The 25095-nt window shown below is 37.5% G+C and overlaps 1 protein-coding gene across 5 annotated transcripts in view; it reads right to left on the bottom strand.

Annotated features, from left to right (window-relative positions):
• Positions 1-4570: 4570 nt before the first annotated feature.
• The window catches only part of LOC105932070 (protein tweety homolog 2-like), a 46377-nt gene continuing 25852 nt past the window's right edge, over positions 4571-25095 (bottom strand). For 4 of the 5 annotated variants that reach the window (XM_021320742.2, XM_012871052.3, XM_012871053.3 and 1 more), the window contains 10 exons: positions 21773-21868; positions 20519-20591; positions 13479-13548; positions 13326-13381; positions 9489-9581; positions 9308-9400; positions 7120-7262; positions 6804-6992; positions 6647-6725; positions 4571-5340 (listed from right to left, as the gene is read on the bottom strand). In XM_021320742.2, coding sequence (XP_021176417.2) covers positions 5260-5340; positions 6647-6725; positions 6804-6992; positions 7120-7262; positions 9308-9400; positions 9489-9581; positions 13326-13381; positions 13479-13548; positions 20519-20591; positions 21773-21868 — 973 coding nt within the window. In that variant the 3' untranslated portion in view covers positions 4571-5259. Of the gene's footprint in view, positions 5341-5603; positions 6726-6803; positions 6993-7119; positions 7263-9307; positions 9401-9488; positions 9582-13325; positions 13382-13478; positions 13549-20518; positions 20592-21772; positions 21869-25095 lie in introns of all 5 variants that reach the window. The other variant, XR_004932941.1, reaches the window with a different exon arrangement.

Below are 25095 nucleotides of genomic sequence, written 5' to 3'. Positions count from 1 at the left end.
GATTAGTGACACAGTCCCTGAAATAAGGTAAAATGGCGGTGAGACAAGATTTACTTTTGGGGAGAGACATCAACCTGATACAAACAACATAACTTATGTCTTGTTCTCATTTAAACTAAGGAAGATCAGATAAAGCCATGCTTTAATGTCTTCAAAGCAGTGTGTGAGTTGCTGGACAGTGTTGTTTTGTACCAAGGGGAAATAGATCTGGCAATCATCAGCATAACAGTGAAATTAAATATTCCTAAAAACAGAGCCGACGGGGAGTAGGTAGAGAGCAAATAAGAGAGGGCCGAGAATTGACCCTTGATGGACCCATATGGAAGAGGAGATGTGGAAGACATGAAGTTGTCAATTTTGACACAAAAACTCCTACTGGTTAGGTAGGAACAAATCCATTCAAGGGCAACACCCCTAATACCCACACTAGTGCTCAAGTCGAGAGATTCAAATACAGTGAGCAACAGTATTGAATGCAGCGGACACATCTAAGAGCATTAAAAAAACAAACTTTCCAGAGTCTCTTGACAAAAGTATATCATTAAAAAGTATGCTATCTGTACTGTGAAGGGCTTTGAACCCAAACTGAAACGGCTCAGTGATACCATTGTCCTCTAAAAATGGTAACAACTGGTTGTGGACAACCTTCTCTAATATTTTAGAAATAAATGGAAAATTAGAGATGGGTCTGACAATAAGAGCAGAGAAAAGGGTCAAGCCCTATCTTTTACAAGAAAGGGATATACAAATGTTTGATTAAAACCCCCCAGAAGTGTTCCAGAGGAAAGACTACTGTTGATAATCTGAAGTACACTTGATCCAATAGTGGCTAATATCTCTTTAAACAAACAAGGTGGGATAGAGTCTGTAGGGGAACGTATAACCACCAAGGCATGATTAGAAAGTGTTTCACTGTGTTTTTTAGACTAGGCATATGTGGCAGAGATGCAAATGCGCAGTCAGCATGGTACCAATTCTCATAAATTCAGATTTTACACTAGTTTTTTGTCATTTCAATGTATGTTTTATTCTGAACAACATACATTTACAAGGAAAATAGGCATTTTCATCACTGCCAATACAATACAGTCACTAACAAACTGACTATACTCTTGTCAAGTCTATGCTACTGAAATAAAAAAAAATGTGGCCACCATGCACTGTTAATCAATCACACTTGGTTGAGTGATAATCCTGAGATGTGATGACTTCCATGTAAGCAGAGGTTTTAATAGTTTTAGAAGTCTCCTGAAACTAAGTCCTTTGGACACACAAGAACAAAGTAGAAATATTTGGTCACACTGCACAAAGAAATGCTGGGAGAAAACAGAAAATAACAGATCTATAAAGACACATCTTACCAACATTCAAAAAGGGTAATGGGGACCTTGCTTTGTAGACATAATGATTTGGCCACCTTGTAGTTGTGCCGCTTACCCTGAACTCCAGACCTTTATCTGATTGTCGTGATGCAGCGGGATCTTAAAAACTGAGCAAAAAAAAATGCTTGCAAACCTAAATGATTTAAGCCAATTCTGTAAAGAAGAGTGAGCTGAATTGAACAATAAAGTGAATAACTGAAAAACTCATTAAGGATATGACCTCGTTACGTTCTTCCTGCTGAATGTGGTTCTTTGAACTATTGAATCAGGGGTCTAAGATTTTCACACAAATCAAGTTTACCAAAGCAAGAAAAAATATTTATTGTCACATAGTAATCTATCATAAACAATATAAAGAGTTATAATTCTGAAAGACAGAAAATATATCTTAGGGAAAGTGTAGAAAGTGTAAGACCCACAACAACTCCATGAATATTTGATTTTCCTAATATGGAGCTAAAACCTAATGTCAAAAAACACATAAAATGTATATAATATTGCTAATATACTGTATAAAATTTGTACAATTGCTTAAAATCTATTTGACCTATTACAGCATGTCTTGATAATAATTAGTATTGGCACTATGAAGGTGCAAAATCTGAATTTTTAGTGTACATATATACACATTTTACACTCTGACCAAGAATAGTACACAAGACTGAGTTATTGTGCTATAGAAGCCTATTAACAAAAATATAAATAAACGTGTTTGAAGAAATAGTATTGAAAACTGTACAGTACAGTCTAATGTGCTTAACAGCTACCTTTTGCGATGTGGTAAACACTTTCCAAACTCTTCCCTTGCTTGCTCTACCAGTGCTTGATGACATCGAGGCAGTGATGGACTGACTAGACATTTATCAAGCTTGATCACATTCAGTTCAGTTGTCATATTTTAATCTGCCCTAATATTTGTTTTTCTGCTTAATGATCTTTACATTTCCGGCAACCTCCATTTGTTCGATTTTCACACACCTGTGATAGACAGGAACTACATTATCTAACTATTTATCTTACAAATTTGTATATGAAACCCAAAGGGAGAAAACACCAAACATCCAGTGCTAGATGAAAACAGACTGGGAGTTGAACCCAGGAGGCAACACTGCTGCCAACTAGTTACAGATAAGCTGTATTGCATCACTTTCTGTTTGTGCTGTTGGACATGGTGGATCTGTTTCAGGCCGTCTCATTCTAATCCATATTCTCTATACTTTGACATTTCTCAGTTATTCTAACACATACGCATGTTAAAGCACACATCTTCTGTTGACACACTTTAAACTTCCTGTTTTATATGTATATTCTCAGCTCTTCTTAGAACTGAACGTCGCTAATGATATTATCATGGCCTCAGATAATGGACTTTTGTCTACACTTATCCTTTTAGATCTGTGCTGTATTTAAGATTGATCACAAAATTCATTTAGAAAGGATTTAATGTTCCATAGGGATTAAGGCAACAGTGCTAGACTGGGTAAAATCTTATTTGTCCAACAAATTCCAATTTGTTCAAGTAGATGATAATCTCTGGGATTTCTTGTGGAGTAACACAGGGTTCAGTGGCTGGGCCAATTCTTTTCACTATAATTATATGCTTCCAAGTGGTAATATTATCAGACAGCATGACATGATTTTCCACTTTTATGCTGATGACTTACTGGTAGTTCCAAGAGCTTCTAAAAGTACAATGGGAGGCAGATCTTTTGGTTTTCAGACCTCTTCTGTGGATCCAGTTTCCTGTTTTAATTTGAGAGGCAGGCACTCTATCTTCTTTAAAGACTAGGTTTAAAAAGTCCCATATTCTAAAAAGCTTATACTTTGAGCTGCTCAAGTAGTCCTAAGGTATCGCTGTAGTTTTGGTGCCAACCTAAACCTCTTTTATCCTAAACACTTGAATACTGGCTAAGAGCCTATCTACCTTCAGCTGTGTTTTTCTCCAAGATGAAGCCACCAAAGGGGCTACTACAGCAATTAACTTTTTACTTTTCTTTAACAGAAAGTAATTTGGGATGTTTTTTTTTATTTGCGTGTATGCTTTGTCTTCCTAAACTGCCAGTCGATCGTAACATATGGTCGCTCACACCGAGCCTGGTTCTAGTTCTGCTGGAGGTTTCTTCCTGTTATGGGGAGTTTTCCTTTCTGCTGTCGTTAAAGGAATGCTCAGTATCAGGGATTGCTACAAAGTCATCGGCAAAGTTAACTCCAAGCCAAGTAGAAAACAGAAAACTCTATGCCACTAAAACAATCTACAGATTATGGGGTACTATGACAGTAGAGTTTAACTGTGAGCTCACTCATTGGTAAAACTGGCATCTTTGGGGGGGAAAACTGCAAAAAAATCAGAATGGTTGGAAACTATTTAATTTTTTAACTGGAAAACACACGACTTTAAACTTCTGGTATATATTTTCAAATGTTATAAAATAAAACAATTTTGAGAGCTTTTTTAAACAAGTTCTGTTCTTCTGAAAAATAAATCTAACCAAGTATGCTTGAGTAATACTGATAACTGCTCTTCTGTCTCAAAATAAATCGGAGGCAGCAGTTATGCATTTTCTGTCAGATCAAATTTAAATCTAAAATAAAGCACTTCGAACCTCAAAGACTATCATCAACACAGTAAATGTTAAAAAATGCCAGTAGAAACAAGCAAATAGCTTGCCAGCAGTTACAAGAACAGTGATATAGCTATCACTCCAGCATAGACTATTTAATGGATTATTGGGAAGTGTATAAATAAGTCGTTTTATACCTTTATTTTCCTTAAACTGAAAATACAAACTTTTATTTTTTAAATCCAAGAATTGGGGAAAAAAAGTTATTGGTTGAATGAAAATCTAAGTCTACCAAGTGTAGGAAAAGTTTTGTCTTCAGCATAGATACTTTTTCCTTTAACATCAACATAATGTCACAGTCAAATCAACTAAGACAAATGCTATCATAACAATAGGTCAATCTAATTACATGTAATCTCCCCATCTGCTGTATTTTACTTGAGCTTGTCAACAGCAAAAAGAACATCTAGATATTTGTTTTTAAAATAACAAATATTTAATTGGTTTGTTGATTTTCCCCCCTCCTTTTCATAAATCCCATTTATAATGGCCACAATATATCAACAAAGCATTTATTTGGATATAGTTTTTCCTTGTCTCACTTGTAAGAAAATTGAGGAGGCTTCATAATATGTAGGATTTAAATGTCAATTTTATTTCACACATGCATTTACATCTTCATATGTTGCATAAAACACCTCAGGTATATCAATTGGACTTATTAAAAGGCATCTTTGGCTCTTCGAAACAAAATTACAAGAGATAGTAAAATTTTCATTACATATCCAGGTAATATTTAGAGAAGTTGAAGTCTCGTTTCATTTTGCACCATTTTAGGTCACTAAAAGGTCAAAACATTATCACACTGCTGTCAGACAAGCGTGATACTGCGGAAAAAAAAATATTGCCCAAGGGTCTCAATGTAGCCAAATCCACTGCTCATTTACCGTCAAAATCAAAATACTGCTATGATTGTCCAAGCTTTTTAAATTACATTTAAAAAAACATCGCTGGGTTATCTCAGTTCAAAGTTGTGAATTTGACTGACAGATGTTTCCACTTCAGCTATAAGATTTCCATAAAAAGCAACAGAAGTCTTTAAAGGGCCATCTCTGTTCAAAATGACATTCGGGCCTCTTCAAGCAGTGTACTGACATCTTACTGAAGTAACTGTCTCATATGGCCTGCTTTCATGCTTGAGATCGAACAAGAATCAGTTGTTCCTATGAATAGGATTATGTCACAAGCACAGCTTTCTCGGCAGGAGTTCAGTTCCTCAGACTGATGCGCGAAGGACGGGTCCAGCAGGCCGCAGCTTACACCTGGAAATCAGTCCTCAAGTGTCGGATCTGTGAATCATTCATGGACAGGTAGGTGGTCCTCATACTGGGTGAATACTACAAGTAAAAGACACAAATTAAACACTTTTTTTTAAAACTTCTGTTGGTGCAGTTTAGATATCACGTTACAGGTATATTTATAAATTATTTAATCTAGGATAAATTTGGGAAACACTATAAAAATTATTCCCTGTTCTTTATTCTAGAGATTGGATAATTTTGAGGGAAGAAAATATGTTGGGAATTAAAAGGCAGGTAAAAAAAAAAAAAAAAAAAAAAAAAAAGACAGAGAGCATAAGTAAAGGTCAGGTTACACTCACATGCAACATTCGAACAGGGCCAGAAGGTCAAAGTTGGGGTTGCTGAGTGTCAACTAGGTAAAAGTTACAATATTTTGCACAAACACGATTAGGACTCTAAGGTGCGTGTGAAAAAGATGGAACGTAGGTGAATGCAAACAAGTGAGAAGGAAAAAGGTCATTAAAAACTTACAGTTATTAAAGTCTGAGTCGAGAAAAAAAAAGAAAAGTTTTTCAAAGTGGTTAGACATGCCACTGACAAACTACTTGTACAAAAAAAAAACAACCTAAAAAGCAAAGAGGCAGAAAAGCTGATACGCTAAAACTAAAGAAAAACCCCAAACCATAAACACAAGCGTAAGCAAAGTGAAGATTTTATTAAAGCCATTTTTTTTAAAGCTACAAGCTTCTCTGTCATGAGAAAAGAGATAAGAGATGTCTCTAGCAGATAACAGCGTGCCTCACAGAGCAACATTTTAGACAATGATCCAGATTCTCGTCTGCCTTCACCCACTCAAATTGTGTTTTTAGTCTTTGGTATGCTGTTAAGGCTGCTGAAGCCACAGAAGCAAAAAAAGAAAGAAAGAAAAAAAACTTAGCAGAAAGAAAACATCACACAGCAGAGATGTGGACTGTGTATTTATTTGTGCTCCATCTGTTATCTATTATTTACCCCCTAAGCTCTGGAGACAAAACACAGAATGCAACAATTAAGGGGGTTTTACTAATCTGCATCAAAACGTGTGGTGCTTAACTAATTGAGATAATTTTCATGAGGTGAGCAAAAGGTGTGATTTCTTAAATAACAAATAAATTATTTTTTGGCGAGTCAAAAATACAGGATATTAACAGAGCACAAGAGATAGCTACACATGAGACGCACTTCTACAAGTGGCCAGCAGAGGCTACTCTTCAGTCACAACACAACAACACAAGTCCCACGAGTGGATGCTGACCCTGTGAGGTTGTGTGCACTGCATTGGCATTACGTTCATTCTGAATGCTGTTGTTTCTGATCATTACTATCAGACTATGGTCCCTAGAGCCTCATAAGGCCAACGAACCGAAGGAGGTGGAGATCCTCCCCCAATGAGCGGCACATTTTCATATCGAGGGGTTCCCCCAAACAGCATGGACTGATTCCTGCAACACAAAGAGAAAAAAAACATAAGACGCCGAATGTGCAGACTCCAGAATACAGTCACCTGCAGCTGATCTTACATATATTCAGGAGGTTGTATTGTGGAGTTAGAAGAAGACTGAGGAGGTGGATGAAGGCTGGCCTGGCTGCCAAGGCTGCTGATGTAACTGCAGAAACTGTGCGTGTTGGACCTCCTGGGGTCAAACGACAGCCGGCGCGCTTGGGGGTTGAACGGGTCTTCCTCGTCGATGTCGTTGTACTCTTTCTCCCTGGATCAGCGTTAAATATCCACCCAAAGAGACAGAAGTACGGACAGACAGGACTGAGGGTGAGCATTTTTTCAGGAGTACATGCTGGGCAGTACAAAATGGGGTAAGGAGTTCACTCAGTGCTGACCTGCTTCCCATTAATGTCCACAGTCGGAAAATTACACCCAATATGGCAGAGAGCGAGCAGGCAGCCAGAAGAGAAAACAAGGAGAGGTAGAGGAGCCCTTCCACTCCATCATAGCACACACCCATTAGGGCGTCCAGGTAGTCCTGAAAGAGTCAATTTTCAGACTTTAGAAAAAAAAATATTTCCCATGAAAAAAATTAAAAAAATATTCAAGCATATGATCATAGCCATTATTTTTTAGAGCGATCTTTATATGACCCTGGAAATAAAAATCCATGTTCTCTCATATTTTTTGTCCTGACAGCCATTTCTACTTGAATATTTTTGTAACTTTCCATGATGCAAGCAAAACCCTCAGTGCACTTTTTACTCTCACAGATACCAGTTTATGTGAGGAAGACTGTGTGTGCATACTCTTATGCGTTTTTACGGCTGACCCTTGGTTTCATATGAATCCTCCAGCGTCCCTATATTTTTCTTAATAAAGCAGTTTAACGGACAATTACAACTAGTTATGTCTGAGAATAATGTTGGAAGGCTTTTACCAATACAGGCGGCTCTTTGTTGTTTTGTTAGTCAACAATTGGCAATTCAAGTCTAACACTGCAGAAGTACTGATCGAGATATAAATCTCAGACTAATTCTTATGGCACGCATATCAAGGATGCATTACTGATTTGCATTGCTTGTTAAATCTGTCTAACAAGCCCTGAGAAACAATCTTGTTTTCATATCTAGCATTTCTGCTGTCAGTGCTGCAGAATTTTTAAAGCTATTAGCCAGACTTTTCTTAAAAAAAAAAAAAAAAAAAAAAAAGCAGTACAGCTCACTCAACATTTCAGGGTCAGTTTTTATTTGTTATGCTTTTTTTCTTATAAATGCTTCTGATGACGTTACAAAGGACTTAAAAACGACTTCCGTATCTTTTGAGAACACCCATTTGCATTTTTTCAGTAGTTGTATTTTCCTCCTTTTTTCAAATGTTTTTTTCATTAAATTCCCCCTTCAGTGGCCTTTAATTGTAATGGTTGAGATATACATGAGAACATTAATTTATTTTGAGAAGATTTGCCAAAAATAAAACACAAACTAGTTTCGGAAGAGGACCAGGGCATAGTGGAAAAGGCAGAGTTTTAGGGATTATTTTGAGCCAAGTTGTCATAAAAGTCCTACTGTGTCGTCAATACATCCCATTAAGATGATTCTCCAGTCAAAACAATGCTTCTGCAGCACTGCTGCATCAGCCTTAATGATCACAAGGCAGGTAGACGATAATGAGCCCACTTCCATCAGTTAGTCATGCCATGCATGCACTTGCAGTACAGCTTACATCACCACCATCATTCCAATCAACACCAGTGTAGAAAAGTAACCAAAAAATAAAAAATCTCATCACTCTGCAGTTAGACAGAGAGACACTGTTTGGATAAGCTAAATTGGTATGATTACAGACTGCATGCTGTGCAACTGAATGTACTGCTGATTCTACAACCATGTGATGGGAGACAAGCAAGTTAAAGGATTTTCTCTTTCGGCAAGCGGCAAATATGCAAAAAAAAACAATACATTGGACAACTTCAAATGGGAACATAAATGGACTGGTACCAGTTAAAATTCTCAACATGATCATAGCACCTTGCAGCTCAAATGCAATCAAATTTTCAAAGTAACTTGCCCATCATAGCCATAACCACAACTAATGCCCTCTGATCTTATGCTTCTTGTAACATCACTGACTTTATACAGAGTAGATAATGCTGTTTGAAAAGTTATTCATCAGTTCACATTTTTAGTGAATAGAAAAATCCATGGTATATGTAACTTGATTGGGTACATTTCTAGAAACCATCTGGAAAGCAGGGATCTCTCAATTTAATATTCTAAAACCAAGCTGACATTTGAATACAGTCATAATCCAATTCTGATACATGCAGATTTGTCTTATCTTAAAATGAAAAAAGGTGTGATAAGTTGAAACTTGGTGGTCTTTTATTATCAGAACACTGGAGTTGGTGAGCGGAGTCCGTCTCTCTTAGACACAAGGTGGGCAAACGGCTAAAACGGTTCAAATACATGAGAAGTACACAGAGATAAGGTCAAAAATCAGCCAAGCAGGACCCCTAAGTGGCTCTGAGCTCTGTTACAAAGAATTCCTATTAAAAATGTCCTAGTCAGAGACTGACCTTACCTTATGTATCCCGCGGCAGTCAAGCAAGGCTGTTAGCTGGTGAACATTGAACTCTGTGGAGTTTAACAGCCGCTGGATCCCTAAAAGGTCTCTCTGTATAACAAGGTGCACAAGGGGAGACAATGATACGCAACCTTCCTGGGCCTGGGGTAATAATGGGCCGTTGGGGGCCACCACTTACCTGAGCCGTGGGAAAAATGGGCAAGGAGAACTGTAACAGGCCCTGGATCTGGATTTGCATAGTGGTCAGAGAGCGCTGGCAGATTGTTAGTGACTGTAAAAAAAAAAAAAAAAAAGCACAATAAGTTGCATGGACAGACATCAACAACAAACAATGTGAGGATCTTATTAAGTAGACCATTGTTTAGGAGGATGTAGCATGTAAACAAATAATTTGGTGCCAAGTAAGGCTTAATAAAGATGACATTAGACAGATAGGCCAACATTATCCTACGGCATCAATTATCTCACACACCCTCATCCCCTCTCTTTCGCATTAATAATCTTAGGCAGAAACAAAAGAGCAATATTTATATCTGTTGGGCCATCACACAAAGGATTATCTCTTCAGACAAAACAGGCATCACTTTAATGCATTAATGGGTGCCTTTGTGACAGCTAAACATGCAGGTTTTAAATAATTATAGGTCAAGGATTTATCCTCCCAGAGAGACATATATTATATGCCTCATGGGATGCCAAGTGACTTGAGATCACCCCATCTGTCATTGAAAAGTTCTAAAATAGAGTTATTATAACCCTCCCATGTAAAGCTTGGACATGCAAAAGTGGGTTTGTGTTTATCTGACAAGGTTTTATGACTCAGTCTGGTTTGCCTTGAGAACCTGAGTGGTTCAGATTTAAAGCCGCACTATCGGAAAAGCTTTAATGAGAATGCACAACAGCTGTGGCATTTCTGCTGTTAATATTATTTGGGGGGCAATTTCAATGGATCAGCATTTTAAATGCATAAAACGGTTTCATTAAAAAGTCATTTAAAAGAGGCAATTAAGAGCAAATAAACTTCAAACATTCCAATATGAGAGCATGTTAATAGATTAGACTGTCATAAAAGCATTTTGTCAGTAATGCAGTTCTGTTTGTGAAACATAAATATTATACAGATTCATTGCATACACAGAGACATATTTTAATCGATAACTTGGGTTACTTTGAATCATTATGAGTGAAAGCTAATAAAGACCCAAAATTATAATATGACATAAGACTAATTAAACAAAGGGTTTTTTTAATACAGAAATGATGGCTGACTGAGGAGTCCATGTACTGTACAATGTATGTACCGTAATTTTCAGACCATAAGGCGAACCATGAATTTACATGTCTATGTGCGTCTTTGTCTACCTATGAAGGCACACTGGATTAAAAGGTGCACTAAATATTCTTCTCATGTGTGCAATATCCGTCTGACCCTTCACGTGCGAAACGGTCTCCTGAGAGAGAGAGAAAGCTTTCTGTCTATCAGGAGGACAGAGTAGTTGGACTACAATGCCCTGTTTGTAGCATAAGGCCAAAAAAAAAGCATTGCCAATAAATTATCTTTTATATTGAATTAACTTACTAGGTTTATTGTTGCTAACACGTACTCCAAGCGCGGACAGCCTAAAGCCTTCCACACATATTCGGGCGTACTGTGTGTATACTGTGAGCTGCGTGGACTTCACACTGACTCTCTGTGGACGTTTTACCCTTCATAGACGAGGGTACTATTGCCTACATTTCTTGTGGCAAATTCCTACAATTCCCACATTTTCTGCTAGTGGGACGAAACGGCGGAACGGATGGTAAAATGTGTGATTAGCTAGCTGAGCACCTAGAGCCATTTTTTTTCCAGCAGGCTCCCACCGCACACCTGTCAGTGAGAACAGAGAGAGACTGTGATGCCTTGTGTCCTTGCGACCGCCTGCTTGGAGCAGCTCTGTGTATCAAGCTCGGTGTCGCATATAAAACAGTATGATGTAAAGGCTTCTTGCCTTCGAGAAGTTTATATTGTAGTATGACACCGCGTATGTGGTCGTAGCAATTGAGCTCTGCACGAGCATGAGTACGCATGGACCACCACGGAGTGAACTACATCCGAGTATGTGGGGGCCTTTACATGAATGCACTTCTAGTTTCAACATTACAGTCAGGCAGTCTTGTAGACAGCTCAAGGGTCCAATCAGGTAATGACACAGTGTACCGTAATGCTCCAAATATCCTTTGAGCAGAGCGGCTGTGTGCTTACCAAAGTCGTATTTACACATTTAAACAGATTCTGAGTGAATTGTACCACATAAAATCGTCAGTAAGCATAAAGGTAATCATATATAAGGTAAACCATCAATTTCTGAGAAAAGTTAAGGATTTTAAGTGTGCCTTATAGTCTGAAAAATACGGTACTCTGTTCTTGGTCAGGGCTTTTCTGCATGAATTGCTGCATCAATGCGACTTGGCATGGAGGCAATCACTGTCACTCTGCTGAGGTGTTAAGGAAGCTAAGATTTATTTAAAAGCGACCTTCAGTCCATATACATCATTGGGTCTGGTGTTTCTCATCTTCCCTTTGGAGAATATGTCATAATTTATGTATGAGGTTTAGGGCAGGTAAATTTGCTGGCCAATTAGACACTGTAACGCCATTTTTAAGTCCTCCTATAAAAGAAAATCAGTATTGTTGCAAAGCTTGTGGAGAAATGAGAATGAAGTGCTCTAAAATTTCCTTGTAGACAGCAGTGTTGACTTTACAGCCACAGGTTACATAAATACCCAAATTCTCACTCACTGGACCTTAAAGTACTTGAATTATGCGGCTCTTCACTCTTAAACTATGCAATCATGATTTCAACATGAAATAGAAAATTACAATTCTCTGAAAAGAAGCCTTTGCAGCACTTAGTAACATATAAGATGCTTTTGGCATCATCTCTTGTTCAGGAGTGGCTTAACACAGGAATGCAGCTGTTTTAGCCGATGCCCTGGAAACATCTTGGTGTGGTTCTTAAAGCAGTGACTCCAGCCACAGTACACACCTTGTGAATATCCCACAACTTGTAGAATAGGATTTCGCTTCACAATCTTTTGATGCTTAAGCTATGCCTGTTGCCTGTGCAAATATTTCCCCCCACCAAACCTTTTCATTTCACTTAGCTTCCCATTAATATGCTGTTCACTCTGAACAGCCAGCTTCTTCAGCAATGATCTTTTGCGGCTTAAGCTTGGAGAGTGTCAATGACTCTCTGCTGGACAACAGTCAAGGCAGGACTCTCCCGCATGACTGTGTAGGCCCTAAAGCCATAGCTTAAGTAAAATCCATTGTTATTGGTTGTATTGAATATTCTAATTGTTGAAATTTGCTGAAATAAATCCTTGAGATGCTTCCCTCTGTGTTTTATGAATCTTCACAATAAACAAGCTTCACCTTTTGAAATTACTTTTTAAGAAGGTAACCTTTCTTTAATGATATTTTAATTAATTAAGATAAAACACTACAACAACAAAACCATACAGCAAATCTCAACTTAACCGTTAAGCCCACAATTATTCTTACCTCTGGCAGATTCAAGTTTAAAGTAAGTATTTTTAATATAACCAAAAGTAAAATAAAGGGTTAGTGGCAAATGTAAGTTGAAATGCAAATGAAAACACATTTTCTTTCTAAAACAAAAACTATTTTTATCATCTTTATAGAGATCCCTGTGGCATTAGCTTTTAGAAACAAAACTCTGAAAATTATTTTAAATATCAAACTGTGGGGTGTAAATAATTGTGATCTTAAGTTTATTTAAAAAAAACAAAACAAGCAAACACAGAAAACTTTCTGATTAAAATAAATAACCCTCTAATAAAATACATTTACTGTGAACTGTGTTGTCTTTTCCCGTGTGTAAGGGTTTGTAATAAATTAGTTCCATCTAACAAGAAAAAGCACACCTTTTAAAACTGTAATCTATCTAGTGTGTGATTTATTCGAAATGACTTCACGGATAAGAAGACAGCCAGAACATTTGGTCAATACCTGCTGGAAGGGGTTTTGTAGATTCGGACTGCAGAACAAATAATAGTGTGCAACATCTGTAAGGGGGAGAGAAAAAGGAAGGTTAGTATCATGCCTTAATGTTCAGCGACAAGAGCTGGGGTCTGTGCAATTCTGTCTTTAGAGATAAATCACCTGCGGTGAGGAAATCCTTGGTTTGGTTAACAATGAATTTATTTGGAGACACACAGAAGTCGCTTGTGCCCTGGGAGAAAACAATAACACATTACAAGCATGCAAGACTGAAGTAAATGCATTACAAATTGCATAAGGTGCATACCAAAATTTATGTGAAGCAACACAATAAAACTAAATTCAGAAGGGGGCATTATGGGCAATCTCTCTGCAAGAGAAACTATTTGGGCTTTAAGGATTTCATCACTCTTAAAGTGCAAGTGTGCATCAGTTTGTATTCAACTATTTTAACCCAGCTCTCCCTATAAGGATATAACTATTTCTAAAAAGAATTAGAAAAAAAAAACAGTACTGTGTAAGAATTGGCTTTTGACATTATTGGCCCTATAAGCAGTATTGCCAGTGCTACACTTAGTTTTCATCCATGATTAGCAATCAGTTTTTCCACCAGTTCTGATCCATCTATGCAGAAAGGTTACCATGCACACATGCACATACCAACGGCATTTTCGGTTCATCCACATGCAATGGCATGGTTTTCCAAATTATATCTAGAACATCTTTCCCCACATTTACATATTTAACAGCTGGGCTTCCATTGACACCAATAAAGCTCCAGACAACCATACCCCTGATGGGATTCAGGATCAAACACCCATCTATTTCAAATACGTCTACTGTTGTACATGTCAGTCACCATCAAGAGGGGCCTTTTTCCGACTTGTCACTGTGAGGTAGGCTCAAAAGGACATGACAGGGAGCAGACCCGCTTTGATTCTACCAACAAGTGATGCAACACACACACACACACACACACACACACACACACACACACACACACACACACAGATGGAGAGAGTGAGAAAGATGAAAACAAACATAAAACAGCAAAATTATAATAAGAATAATCTAAAAGCATGCTCAGTGGCTCAGTGTAATAATACAGTTATTTACTGTAAGTTATTTTAAAGTTTCTGCACTATGCGTATATTCTCATATACCAACGCTTTAATAGTATGTAAGTTTAGCTTGGATTATCAGAAAAAAAGTGAAATATAACAGATGTTTTTAAGCATTTTGCAGTATATAGTAACATGCTCCTAATGAACTGTATTTATTACTTGTAGTAATAGTATACTCCTAAATGTTTCTAAGGCTTTAATATATAAAGGGCTGGATCTTCAGTAGATAAAATATTCTTAAACATCAACCTAAAGTGCCCACCCATAAAATAAATAAATAAAAATACCACATCACTAGCTATTAAACAAGGATAAAAGCAAAAAATGATTGCGAAAGAACTAATTACACACCCCAGAATCCCACAGAATCTAATGGTTATGGACTTTCTGTTCACCATAATTTTAATCAGTCACTTTAAGGTAAAACTGTGGTAAAAATGCCTCAGTTTTATTTATGACAAATAAATTGAATATATCATTTTAGAAACTCATCTCCCTTACTGGTGTCACTATGAAAAAAAGGTACTTTTATTAGTAAGGTTGTTGAGAAGAATGTTAGTTTATGTCTACTTTATGCATTCCTTTTTCAATACCAATGTTTATGCTGTTCATTATGGGAGGACTGGAGCCGATCGGAACTGTCACCTGAGGTCTGTACTACAAAGCAGGATTATTGGCTCAAGGAGGTAACTTCAGGCTCAGGTCAGGATTTGGAGTATTACAAAGTAAGTTCACTTCTTACCTCAATCTATCTCTGTAGAAAGTTATCTGGAAACCTAACCTCCTATAGAGCAGGTTAGGTTTCCAGATAAACAATCGTTGCATGTAAAGCATCTAATAACCAAGTAGCATCCAAGTTTTTGGCAAACTAAACAGACAGTTGGCTTGATATCGAGCCTGTGTTTTGTAAGAGTTGCATAATTGTGTTTATAGAATATTTTATTGGGATTGTTCCAAAGTTTATTTTTATTATGAGTTATCTTTAAATCTACTTGGAACTCAAAATGTGTACCCCCCGACATATATACTATGTCATTCTTGCTAAGCTGCTTCTTATTGTGTCAGTAAATAAATGTCCATACTCACATCCATCTGATGTTTAAAAAACAAAACAAAACAAAAAAAACCCTGAAAGACAACTTTTGTTTTTTACATTTTAATTACATATTTTCATTTTTTTAATTTAGTGCATAAGCCAAATTTTTTTTTTGTCAGCTTATCATGTAATCAGTCGTAAATGATATCTTTTTTTACCATGAACCTGTCACAGGTCTTGAATTAACTGACCAGGTTACCAGGTTATAGTGTGCAAAGCTTAGTACTACACTGTATTTGCCCTGTTCAACTCTGGAGGTATTGAATGGAGGAACATGCAGCCTGCCTTCACACATTTTGCCCAATTATTCACCAATTGCAAATAACAGCTAGAAAACTTCTTCCTCTTCTGCTTTAAAACATTTTGTTCTCCTCCTTCTCTTCCTTTGTCAGTTCAAAAACTGCCCTCTCTGCCATTGTGGTGTTGTCTGACAACTTTCCACAGTCGTAGCCTGGATATGACACATGCTATTGTGGGTGGGACTTTCTAGGAGCTTAGCAGCAGAGTTTCTTGTGAAGTATGAAGAGTGAGGGCCAAAACAATTTTTTTTTCTTTTTCTTTCCACAAAGAGAACACAAACAAATGTTTTGTTTTTGCCGAGTATGTAACAGGCTTCAGTTCTTAGGGTTAAATTATAAGTCCTGAGATACTGCTGTATGGCAGGTAAAAGCCAGTAAACCGTGTTAAGTTACACTGAGGTTTTAAGAAGTTTTGACTAAACTAAACAAATAAAATAAATAACAAATAAAAAAATAATAATAATAAAGAAATAATTCAGATGCCTTTTCATGAGATGTGAGGGAAAGAGCCTGGTGAGAGTTAGGAGTGCCTTATTAGAGTTTCTTTTTTTCCCCAGGCATATGGAAAGCAGGGTAACAATGCCTGTCCCTCACCCGTTACTGCACACTGCTGGCCAGCTACCTGAAAAAGGCTCTTACTTTTACTATCATGCACAGAAAATATAAACTGAGTAGTTCGGATACATCTGTGGCTATGCAAAACACGGACAGCCATGGCTTGGAAACATGTGGAGCACCAACCAATTTATTTATTTTTTCATTTAGAAGAAATTGTTTCTAAACTACTGAACTGTGGTGAAGGTGGAAGTGACATGTTTGCTAAGCAGCTGACCCCTGCAGCTAGCCAACAAATTAACCCCCGGCTAGTTATACCCCCACTGCTACTCTCCAAAGAGCAGAATACCAAAAAAAAAAAAAAAAGGTCAAATTTTTAGTGCAATAGAAACATTTACTTTAAAACTACAACCACATTCTGTGGGTGTTTATTGCATCTTTATCTTAGATTTATGTATCAAAATAAAGATAGGTTTACGTAAATGATACAGGCAAAATATTCCAACTATAATAAGTAACATCGATTTTTTCTTGAGTAGTAGGAATAACTTGTTAACTTTTGTTTGCAATGGGAGAAACTGGATTATGCTATGCAATCTGGGTTTACTGTGCTACTCTGATATTTTTAGTCAAGGTTATGTGAATGGGTTGTGAGAATCCCATTTGTGTTTATGGTACAAAACAATAGAAGACCTATATGAAACAAACTACTCAGCATGTATATGCTCATTATAGTCCATAGTGACGGGTTCATTAGTATTACTCTGACATAAATAATGCTGGTCTGTGAAAGGAAGTTGGAGCACCACAGAAAATCCCCTGCAGAGAGGCCAGGATAGCTGAGATTTGAACCATAGACCTTAACGCTGATCCCCACCATGTAACCTGAATGTAACTTTGCATAATGAGACAAAACAAAAAAGACACCGTCTTAAACACATGCACATTTAACAGTAATTTGTTTCAACATCCTGTATCGATTAAAGAAAACCAAACTTGTGTGTGAAGCATAGCCTTGGCCTAATCATATGTCATCTGTTTTCAAGCCATGCACTGCTGGGATGTTGCCCTGCATCTCTATCTCATTATACTGGTAGGGACATTTTGTTTATGCTCCTGCTCATCAAATATGTATAAATCTGAGGATTTTCTAGGACACTGCCACAGCATTTCATCATGTTTCCTCAAAAGGAAAAAAAAAAAAAAAACATTCTTTTTTTGAACTAATGATGTGCAGGTGCAACAAGTTTATTTGCTTGTTTTGCATACTGTCCTACATTTGAGAACAAGATTTTTATATGTAAGTGGATCTTGGCGGCTAAAAACAATAACACTTGATGCAATACATCTGCATATCTTATGTAGAAGGATACCAAAAAACATGTTTAACTGATGAGGATAAATCTTTGGTGAATTCAACTTAGTTCACCTGCTATGTTACAATGACATGGATTAAAGTTGCACAACTTAAACAAACTATACCGGACTATTCTGGATAACCTGGACCTGACAGCTCACAGGTTTCAGTACAGGGAATACAAAATGCACCATACTTTGCTAAAAGTTCAGTCCAAAATATTGATACGGTAGGGGAAAAAATGCTCCATAGCACTCCCTAAACTGAAGTTCCTTTCACCAGTTTTCCATAAAGCAATGAAAATCATTACATATCTAGAAATCTGCAGGGTAAACAAAAATGTATGCTGGTTCTACTCACAACAGAAATTTGGTCATTTTAATTTAAAGCCACCATTTTGATGGTTTTTTACACCTTAATACATCTCCCCTAGGAGTTTTAAACTCGGATTATTAAAAGGTGATTAAAACCCTGAGTTTTCATAAATGGGTGTGGGCAGGGCCAGGCACAAACTTTGACTTCTCTCCACAAAATGCAATGCTGTGCAAATTTTCTCATACTAAGTGAGCGTCAAACCAAACATGGAATAAGTACTCCGCCCTGAGAAAAATAAGTAATGTTTAATGCCCTGTTTCAGCTTTTTGACCATCTTAAACCTACTCAACGTTGCCAAATAACAGAGAAAAAGATGATATTGGTATTGAAAACTGTAACTCTATTAGATGATATAGGTGTGGAAGTTTAGACATTTTAGGATTATACATTTTGCATATATCATCTGATCTGCGCCTCAGACATGTTTATTCATATTAATCCAAATCGAAATATATGTATGGAAAAATTATGTCAGCAAGGTAAAACCCATCAGCAGTGGTCCTTATAAGATTTACACATATTAGCCCCTGACCATATTTTACACACCTCAGAACACCTACAAAAAGCCTCTTGTACTGTAGTCCAACCCCTTCAAAAATTAATTTCTGATCATAACACGTATATTGTAGACATATTACTACGACGCATTCTGATTTTGCTCCTTGAAATCAGGTCAGTATATACTCAAGACGCTGATGATAATACTTTATGAAATGTTTTACCCATAAAAGAAAGCATGCGAGTGTGGCTAGGCTTCCACACTTTCTGAACATAAAACACAAGTCTTTAAAACATATCAACTTCAAATAGAGTAAGAGAACAGACAAATAAAAAAAAATCTGTTTGGATTATGGTCCAAAAAATAAAATCCTTCCTCACCACACAGGAATCTGTTGTAGCTCCAAGAGCCAAGGTCTTAATTGATCCCATTTTTTACAACTTCATAACAGACTTTAATGGGGACAAACCCACTTTTTTTAGCCCTTTTGCATTTTGTAGTGCACTTGAAGTCCCTAGGAATGCAGAACAGTTGAATTTAGTCTGTCCAGGTGCTGTGTAGATATCTTTATATTCTGTCTGGGTCATATTTTTCAAACTGTTCAGTTTTCTCTATTCTCAACTATGCTTTTTTTTAACAATTACATCATGAAAATTCGCTACAGAACTGTTAAACAAGGTCATGGACTTCCAGCTAGCCATTTTAGCGGATCTGCCATTTTATTTTTCACTGCAGTTTTCTAGTCGAAGGATAATGATGGCAAAACTGCAAGTGGATACCTCAAAATGTCCAGTTCTTAGGTGTATTAACCCACACAATTTATTACACAGTCCCCCAGCATACAACAAAAATGGCCAAATGGGATTGAGTGGAACTCTCTGCAACATGACGGGGGGTGGGGTGTGACTTGCCTCTTTTGTATTTAAAGAGACTAGAGACTAGTTGCTCTCAGACGCATCCCAGAGCAGGGGCAAATGAGGGGCTGTGGGGAAACAATAACAAGGAATTCAGACCAAAGCATTGCAGTTCCACTTAATATAGACCACAAGTGAATGATTTCATTGTGAAAAGAACCGTAAAAGCATGATATGTCCCCGTTAACTGAATGCAACAGAATCCCACTTTCTAAACTTGCAGAAAAGGGATACCAACTAGCTATGAGCTTGTATTGTGACCCAATTCATGAGTGCAATGAGGTGGCAGCGCCCAAAGCCCTCATGACAAGCTGCAGCGACACCAGGGTGCCATGACTGTTCAATGCTGCATCGATTTGGGCTTAAAACTTGCACACCATCTCTTCACTCCAACACCTTTGAAACAGCTGGCCAGATTTCAAATCCTGAGGGACAATATATAGATGTGAGGTTTGCCTGCCAAAGACATGAGGGATGGGGGAAGGCTGGAAGCAAAGAGTTATCTCCTAGACCCCCGACAGCGTCCCTAATATGAGCAACATTAACCACACAAAGCCCAGATTCGCTGAACGCATGAGGTAGAACTGTTAAGACAGAACAATCTGTCAAAAATAAGGAAGCTTACAGGAGACGGAGAAAAACAAGCCAAGGCGGTGGGAGATTCTCAAGCAAGCAGAAGCTGCAATTAAAGCTAGAAAGCTCCTTTGTTTGTAGCGGGGTTAAAGACTCTTGGATCTAAAAGACTTGAGATGAGTAATCAGCTTTACTGCGTGGCTGACCTTAGGAAAGAGCTTACTATAAACTACACAGACACCCTTTAAGAAGCCAACATGTTTGAGTGTTTGCCCAGAGGTTTATTGCCAGAAGCCCTCTTAGAAGGAACCAAGAGACAAATACAAGAAGGTTAATAAAAAGCCTCTACAATCAACATAATGGAAAATCTTTTTTTTATACATTATAAAATATGTGTCTATTTTACTCACCACAGCTGTCGCAGTGCCAGTTCCTAGTGAAGCCCAGCTTAGAATCAAGGATGGTATCACAAAACCAAAGACCCTGGAGAAAAGGAGCACTGTGTTATGCAGACTGAGAGTGTGAAACGGAGATACAGACATTATAGATGGATTTATACAAAAATCTAAAAACTATTTTCTTTCATTAAAAATTTAGCCCATTTTCTGAACATGCAATTTTTTCCTTCCTCTCGACTGAATATTGCCCCTCATCTGCTTCTAGGCATAACCCAAACTGCTGTGGTGCATTATAGATTAACCTCGACGAGCAACTAACTTTCTACTTCATTGAACTCCTGTAATATGTCTTACAGGCTCCAGTCTGAATCTGTTAGCTGCCAACCACCATAAAGTGTCAGCGGGGCTAATGGTAGTTTCTAGTTTTATTCAGACCCAAAGACTGACAACTCTTACAAGGTTTTAATAATGACGAGTTGCAAAAAGAAACCATAGCGGAAAATCTTCCAACTATTAACAAGATTGTTAAACTGACTACCGGCATAAAGCTTGAGAAAGTGCTCTGAGTGTGGGGTAGATAAGCAGTGTAAGAGGAGGAAAAAATGGCCCTGTGATGGATATAAAAAGGCTGAGGAGGGCTTCGCTGCACCGACTCTCTCCTCGGACCCTCTTGAAAGCACCAATAAAGCAGCCTGAGAGCACTTAATAATTAGTTAAGGGAGCAGTCTTATCCTTCTCAGCCGATCAATAGGCATTAGTGGGGGCCCATTAGAGAGGGATGTGAGTAGCGATCCTAAGCATCATCTGGTAACACTGACACGTAGGTTGCACTAAATTGGGCAAATGGGATGGGGAGTCTGAAATGTGGATCTGCCTGTCAGACATCATTGCTGGTTTGAATCATTGGCCCAAATTTAAAGGACCAAGCGTTACTGCACTGTCTCTGTCGATTTCCTTCTGTTTTTATTTAATCTAAAACTATTTTCTATCAGCTACTTTGAATAAAGATTTGGTAGATTAAAGCTGTTGTAATTGCATTTGCAGATAAAGGAGATGCCACTCAGCAGATGAATAACAGCTATTTGAAAATCTAATTGTGTCTTGTGTGCTGTTAATGGAGATGGTGATTGTTTATGGTACCATCGAGGCTGGCTGGAGCCTCTCCTGACAGTGGTCTCTCAACCAGAGCACAAGCACACAAAAAAAATATAGCCTTAGACCGAGATGAAAGGCAGATATCTTCAAGTTCACATTCATGGTACCTACGTGATCAGCAGACATTGAGACTGCTTAGCTATCCCCAAGCACATGACCAAGCAGATGACCAGGTCAAGGATCAGCAGCAGCAGATAAGTCAGCCATCTACAAGACGAGAGTGTTGCATAAATAACAAGCCCCCCATTTTTAAACCTTTCACACAGAAATATTCCATATTTATCTATTTACTTTTATTTAGACCACTAATCTCATAGAGACAGGTGGTCTTATTCACCAGAAAGACCTGTATGCATACGCACAGGAATGAGCAAGCTCTGGCCTGACATTTATTCAGGAATGAGGTGTTAGATGTCTATTGCCGCCTTCTACCAGCACTCTTGTCTCTTGCTCAGAGCCCGTCTACTTCAGGTAATTTCCAGCTTGTTGGGCTTAATAATTCAAGACTGCCAATCCATAGACATTAATTTTTAATTCTCCTTTGAAAATGTCCTTCACAAGAATGGCTGACGCCGAGATTCAGCTTGAAATGTGAGTGTGCATGTATGTGCTTTGTGCCAGTCAAGAAAGTTCCCGTGAGTCATTCTGATAACCCAATGGTTCAGCAGCACGATGCATTTATGACAAGAACATGGATGTTCAGCAAGGGACTCAAACAGGCAAATTTCCCAGATACTATGAGCCGAAGATGTACTATAGCATCCATTATGTGCTCTATAATTAGTGGTGAATATGATTCACTCGTCTGCACAAAGAAGCGCAGAGGTACTCTTGACTCAATAAACCATTAGCATTACTTTACTCACAGAAGACAGTAAATGAATGGAAGCTGTGGACTTTTACTTTGTCTGTAAAAGCAGAATCACTGAAGCGCCCAGATGTAACTGAATTCAAAGTGACAGTAGAGAAAAATATAATGCTGGAAAAACAGAATAGTGTCATTTTTTTCCCAAGTAGCACTGGATTGCTGTAACATTTTCTGTTCAATAAAACTCTGCTGCAGGCTGTTCAATAGCCACATAAAATCCAATCAAGACCCAGGGGATCAGTGTCAGATAACTGAGGTCCAAAGGAAAATCCGGTGTTGCTACAGAAAGTACACGCCTTGTGGAGCCATGCTGGAAGGTGTATGAAATTGATATTGGGGGGTTTTAGCACCAGTAGTACAATGTGTGTTTTTGATGGTTGTTTGTGCTTTGCTTGAAACCTGAGGAATTAGAAATACTTAGTATTCCTGTAACTGATACAGAAGACAGTGTACAAAAAATAATATTGAATCGCAGCTGTTTGGATAAATCTGTCATCCACATTTCTTTCTTTTAAAAAAAAATCTAAATCATTTAAATGGGGTTCAACATCAATGTTTATAAAATAAACTTGATTACCTATTCATTTATTCTCCAAAAACTGTTGATTAAAAAACACCTGAAAAGACATTACCACTAAATTAAGCAGGAAAATACTGTAAGTTTCAATAACTGATGAGCCTGCATGATTATTCTGTTTCAAAACAAATTGTGACATATGTGCGAACACCCCGTTTCAGTCCAGGATTTTATTTTTTTTGGCCGTTGACTTGAGTTTCTAGCAATTGAATTGCCATTTGAGAATTGGCATGTATACAAGGATTTTGTTCCAAGTAACTAAGATTCAGTGTGGACACCTAGCTCTGACGTGTTTTGATGGACATAACTCCAGTGGTGTATGGATGATATTACAAGACTTATTTTGAAGGACGTGCTGCATGTCCAGTCAGCAGAAAGAGCTGACAGAGTGAGGATGCACAGAATACAATGTGCTTCAAAAAGGAGGTTGAGAGAGCAAAGCTGTTAGCCATGCATAGCTTAAAGGATTACCCGCATGAAACAAACGTGCCACCTCTCGTTTTCTGCATTGTTAGTCTCTTGGATTATAGGGTGGATTTTTTACAGCAGCACGTAAACATGCTGCATGTAGTACACCATTACTCCATTTGTAATTATTGTAACATTTATGACCTTGTGACATCATGATAACTAACATCATGTAATTTATGATGTTTACAAATCCCAAAAACTAACAGTATTGTTGGGATTGTTAGTTTTACTTTTACTGTTGGTGTTGCGAGAGCATATTTTATAAAAAATATGCAAAAAGCAAATGGTTTTACATCCTGATTGCTCTTTCATCAATTCCTAACAAGCAAATTCTGTTGCAAGACCTAGTCTTGTTTTTCCTCTGCAATGGTCCCTGTCTCACTCTTTCTTTTTGAACTCCTCAGACATAGTTTTCCTCTTTTTCCTTCCCTCTGCCATGACAAACTGACTCGAGGATAAGAAAAGTAGAATAATGTGAGGTTATCTCTTGTGTTTAAGTGGAGCTCAAACTGCCATAAAGCATCGTTCTAGGTCACAAGACCTTTAGGTCACACAACCCATTCAGCGACGGACCCGACCCTTTCAAGTTACAGGTATGTAGGTGAGTTTTTAAGAAGAGCAGCCCACACAGAGCATCAATATGTGCCAAGGGCTGTATATTTGACCTGAAAAATCATTTAAATATATCTCAAATTAAGCTAAGACTTGGATCAAAACTTGCACGGTGCTGCTTCAAACAGCAGGGATGGAACAAATTACACAAAAGTTAATAAGTAGAAGATTAAATAGTACTGAAATAATTTTTGTTTGTGTACCAAGTTAATAAAAAGCAGGGATACTTATCTTTTGGAGAAACGATTTCAGGTCAACTGTGTCCAACGTGCATTATAGTATTTGCAGATAATATTCTGTATACTGCCTCTGCACATTCTCAGTTATTCAGGTCATCACAACAGCAAACAGGCTTAAATCGGAGGCAACTGAACTATGGCTCTTTTTTTTGCCTGAAAACGTTTCGACACCTGTATAATATATAATTCTGTATAATGTAAATAAATATGACTTATGCTTTTAGTCAGTAAAATAGGTAAGTCACTATAGCATTGCGATCAGTTTAGAGGTCAGATTAAACTAAAATATGTGTGATAACATTTTTTTAAAACTATGTTTTAAATAGAACATTTTCCCAATTCTGCTCATCCTCTTAAAATCTAGGACAGACTCCAACAACAAAACTTGTGAGAAAACTATTGTACATTTTGGTTATGAATTATCTGTCAGTTGCTGAATATACGTGGTCCTTACAGAGAAACCGTAAACTTAAGATGATAAACTGTTGAAAATAATTATATCACATTTGTAACAATTACAGAAATGATACCTTGGATTGATTTAAAAAATAAACAGGGTTATTAACTCTTGAAGTTAGTCCCACTGAACAAAACCCCAGAGCAACTATTCTAACTGTAGTGCACATGTTCAGTGTAAAAATGACCTCACATAAAAAAAAAAATAATA

The sequence above is a fragment of the Fundulus heteroclitus genome, chromosome 16 (assembly GCF_011125445.2).
Source record: "Fundulus heteroclitus isolate FHET01 chromosome 16, MU-UCD_Fhet_4.1, whole genome shotgun sequence".
NCBI classification, from domain to species: domain Eukaryota; kingdom Metazoa; phylum Chordata; class Actinopteri; order Cyprinodontiformes; family Fundulidae; genus Fundulus; species Fundulus heteroclitus.
Note: the sequence above shows the minus strand (reverse complement) of the source record. Positions and strands in the feature narration are given on the sequence as shown.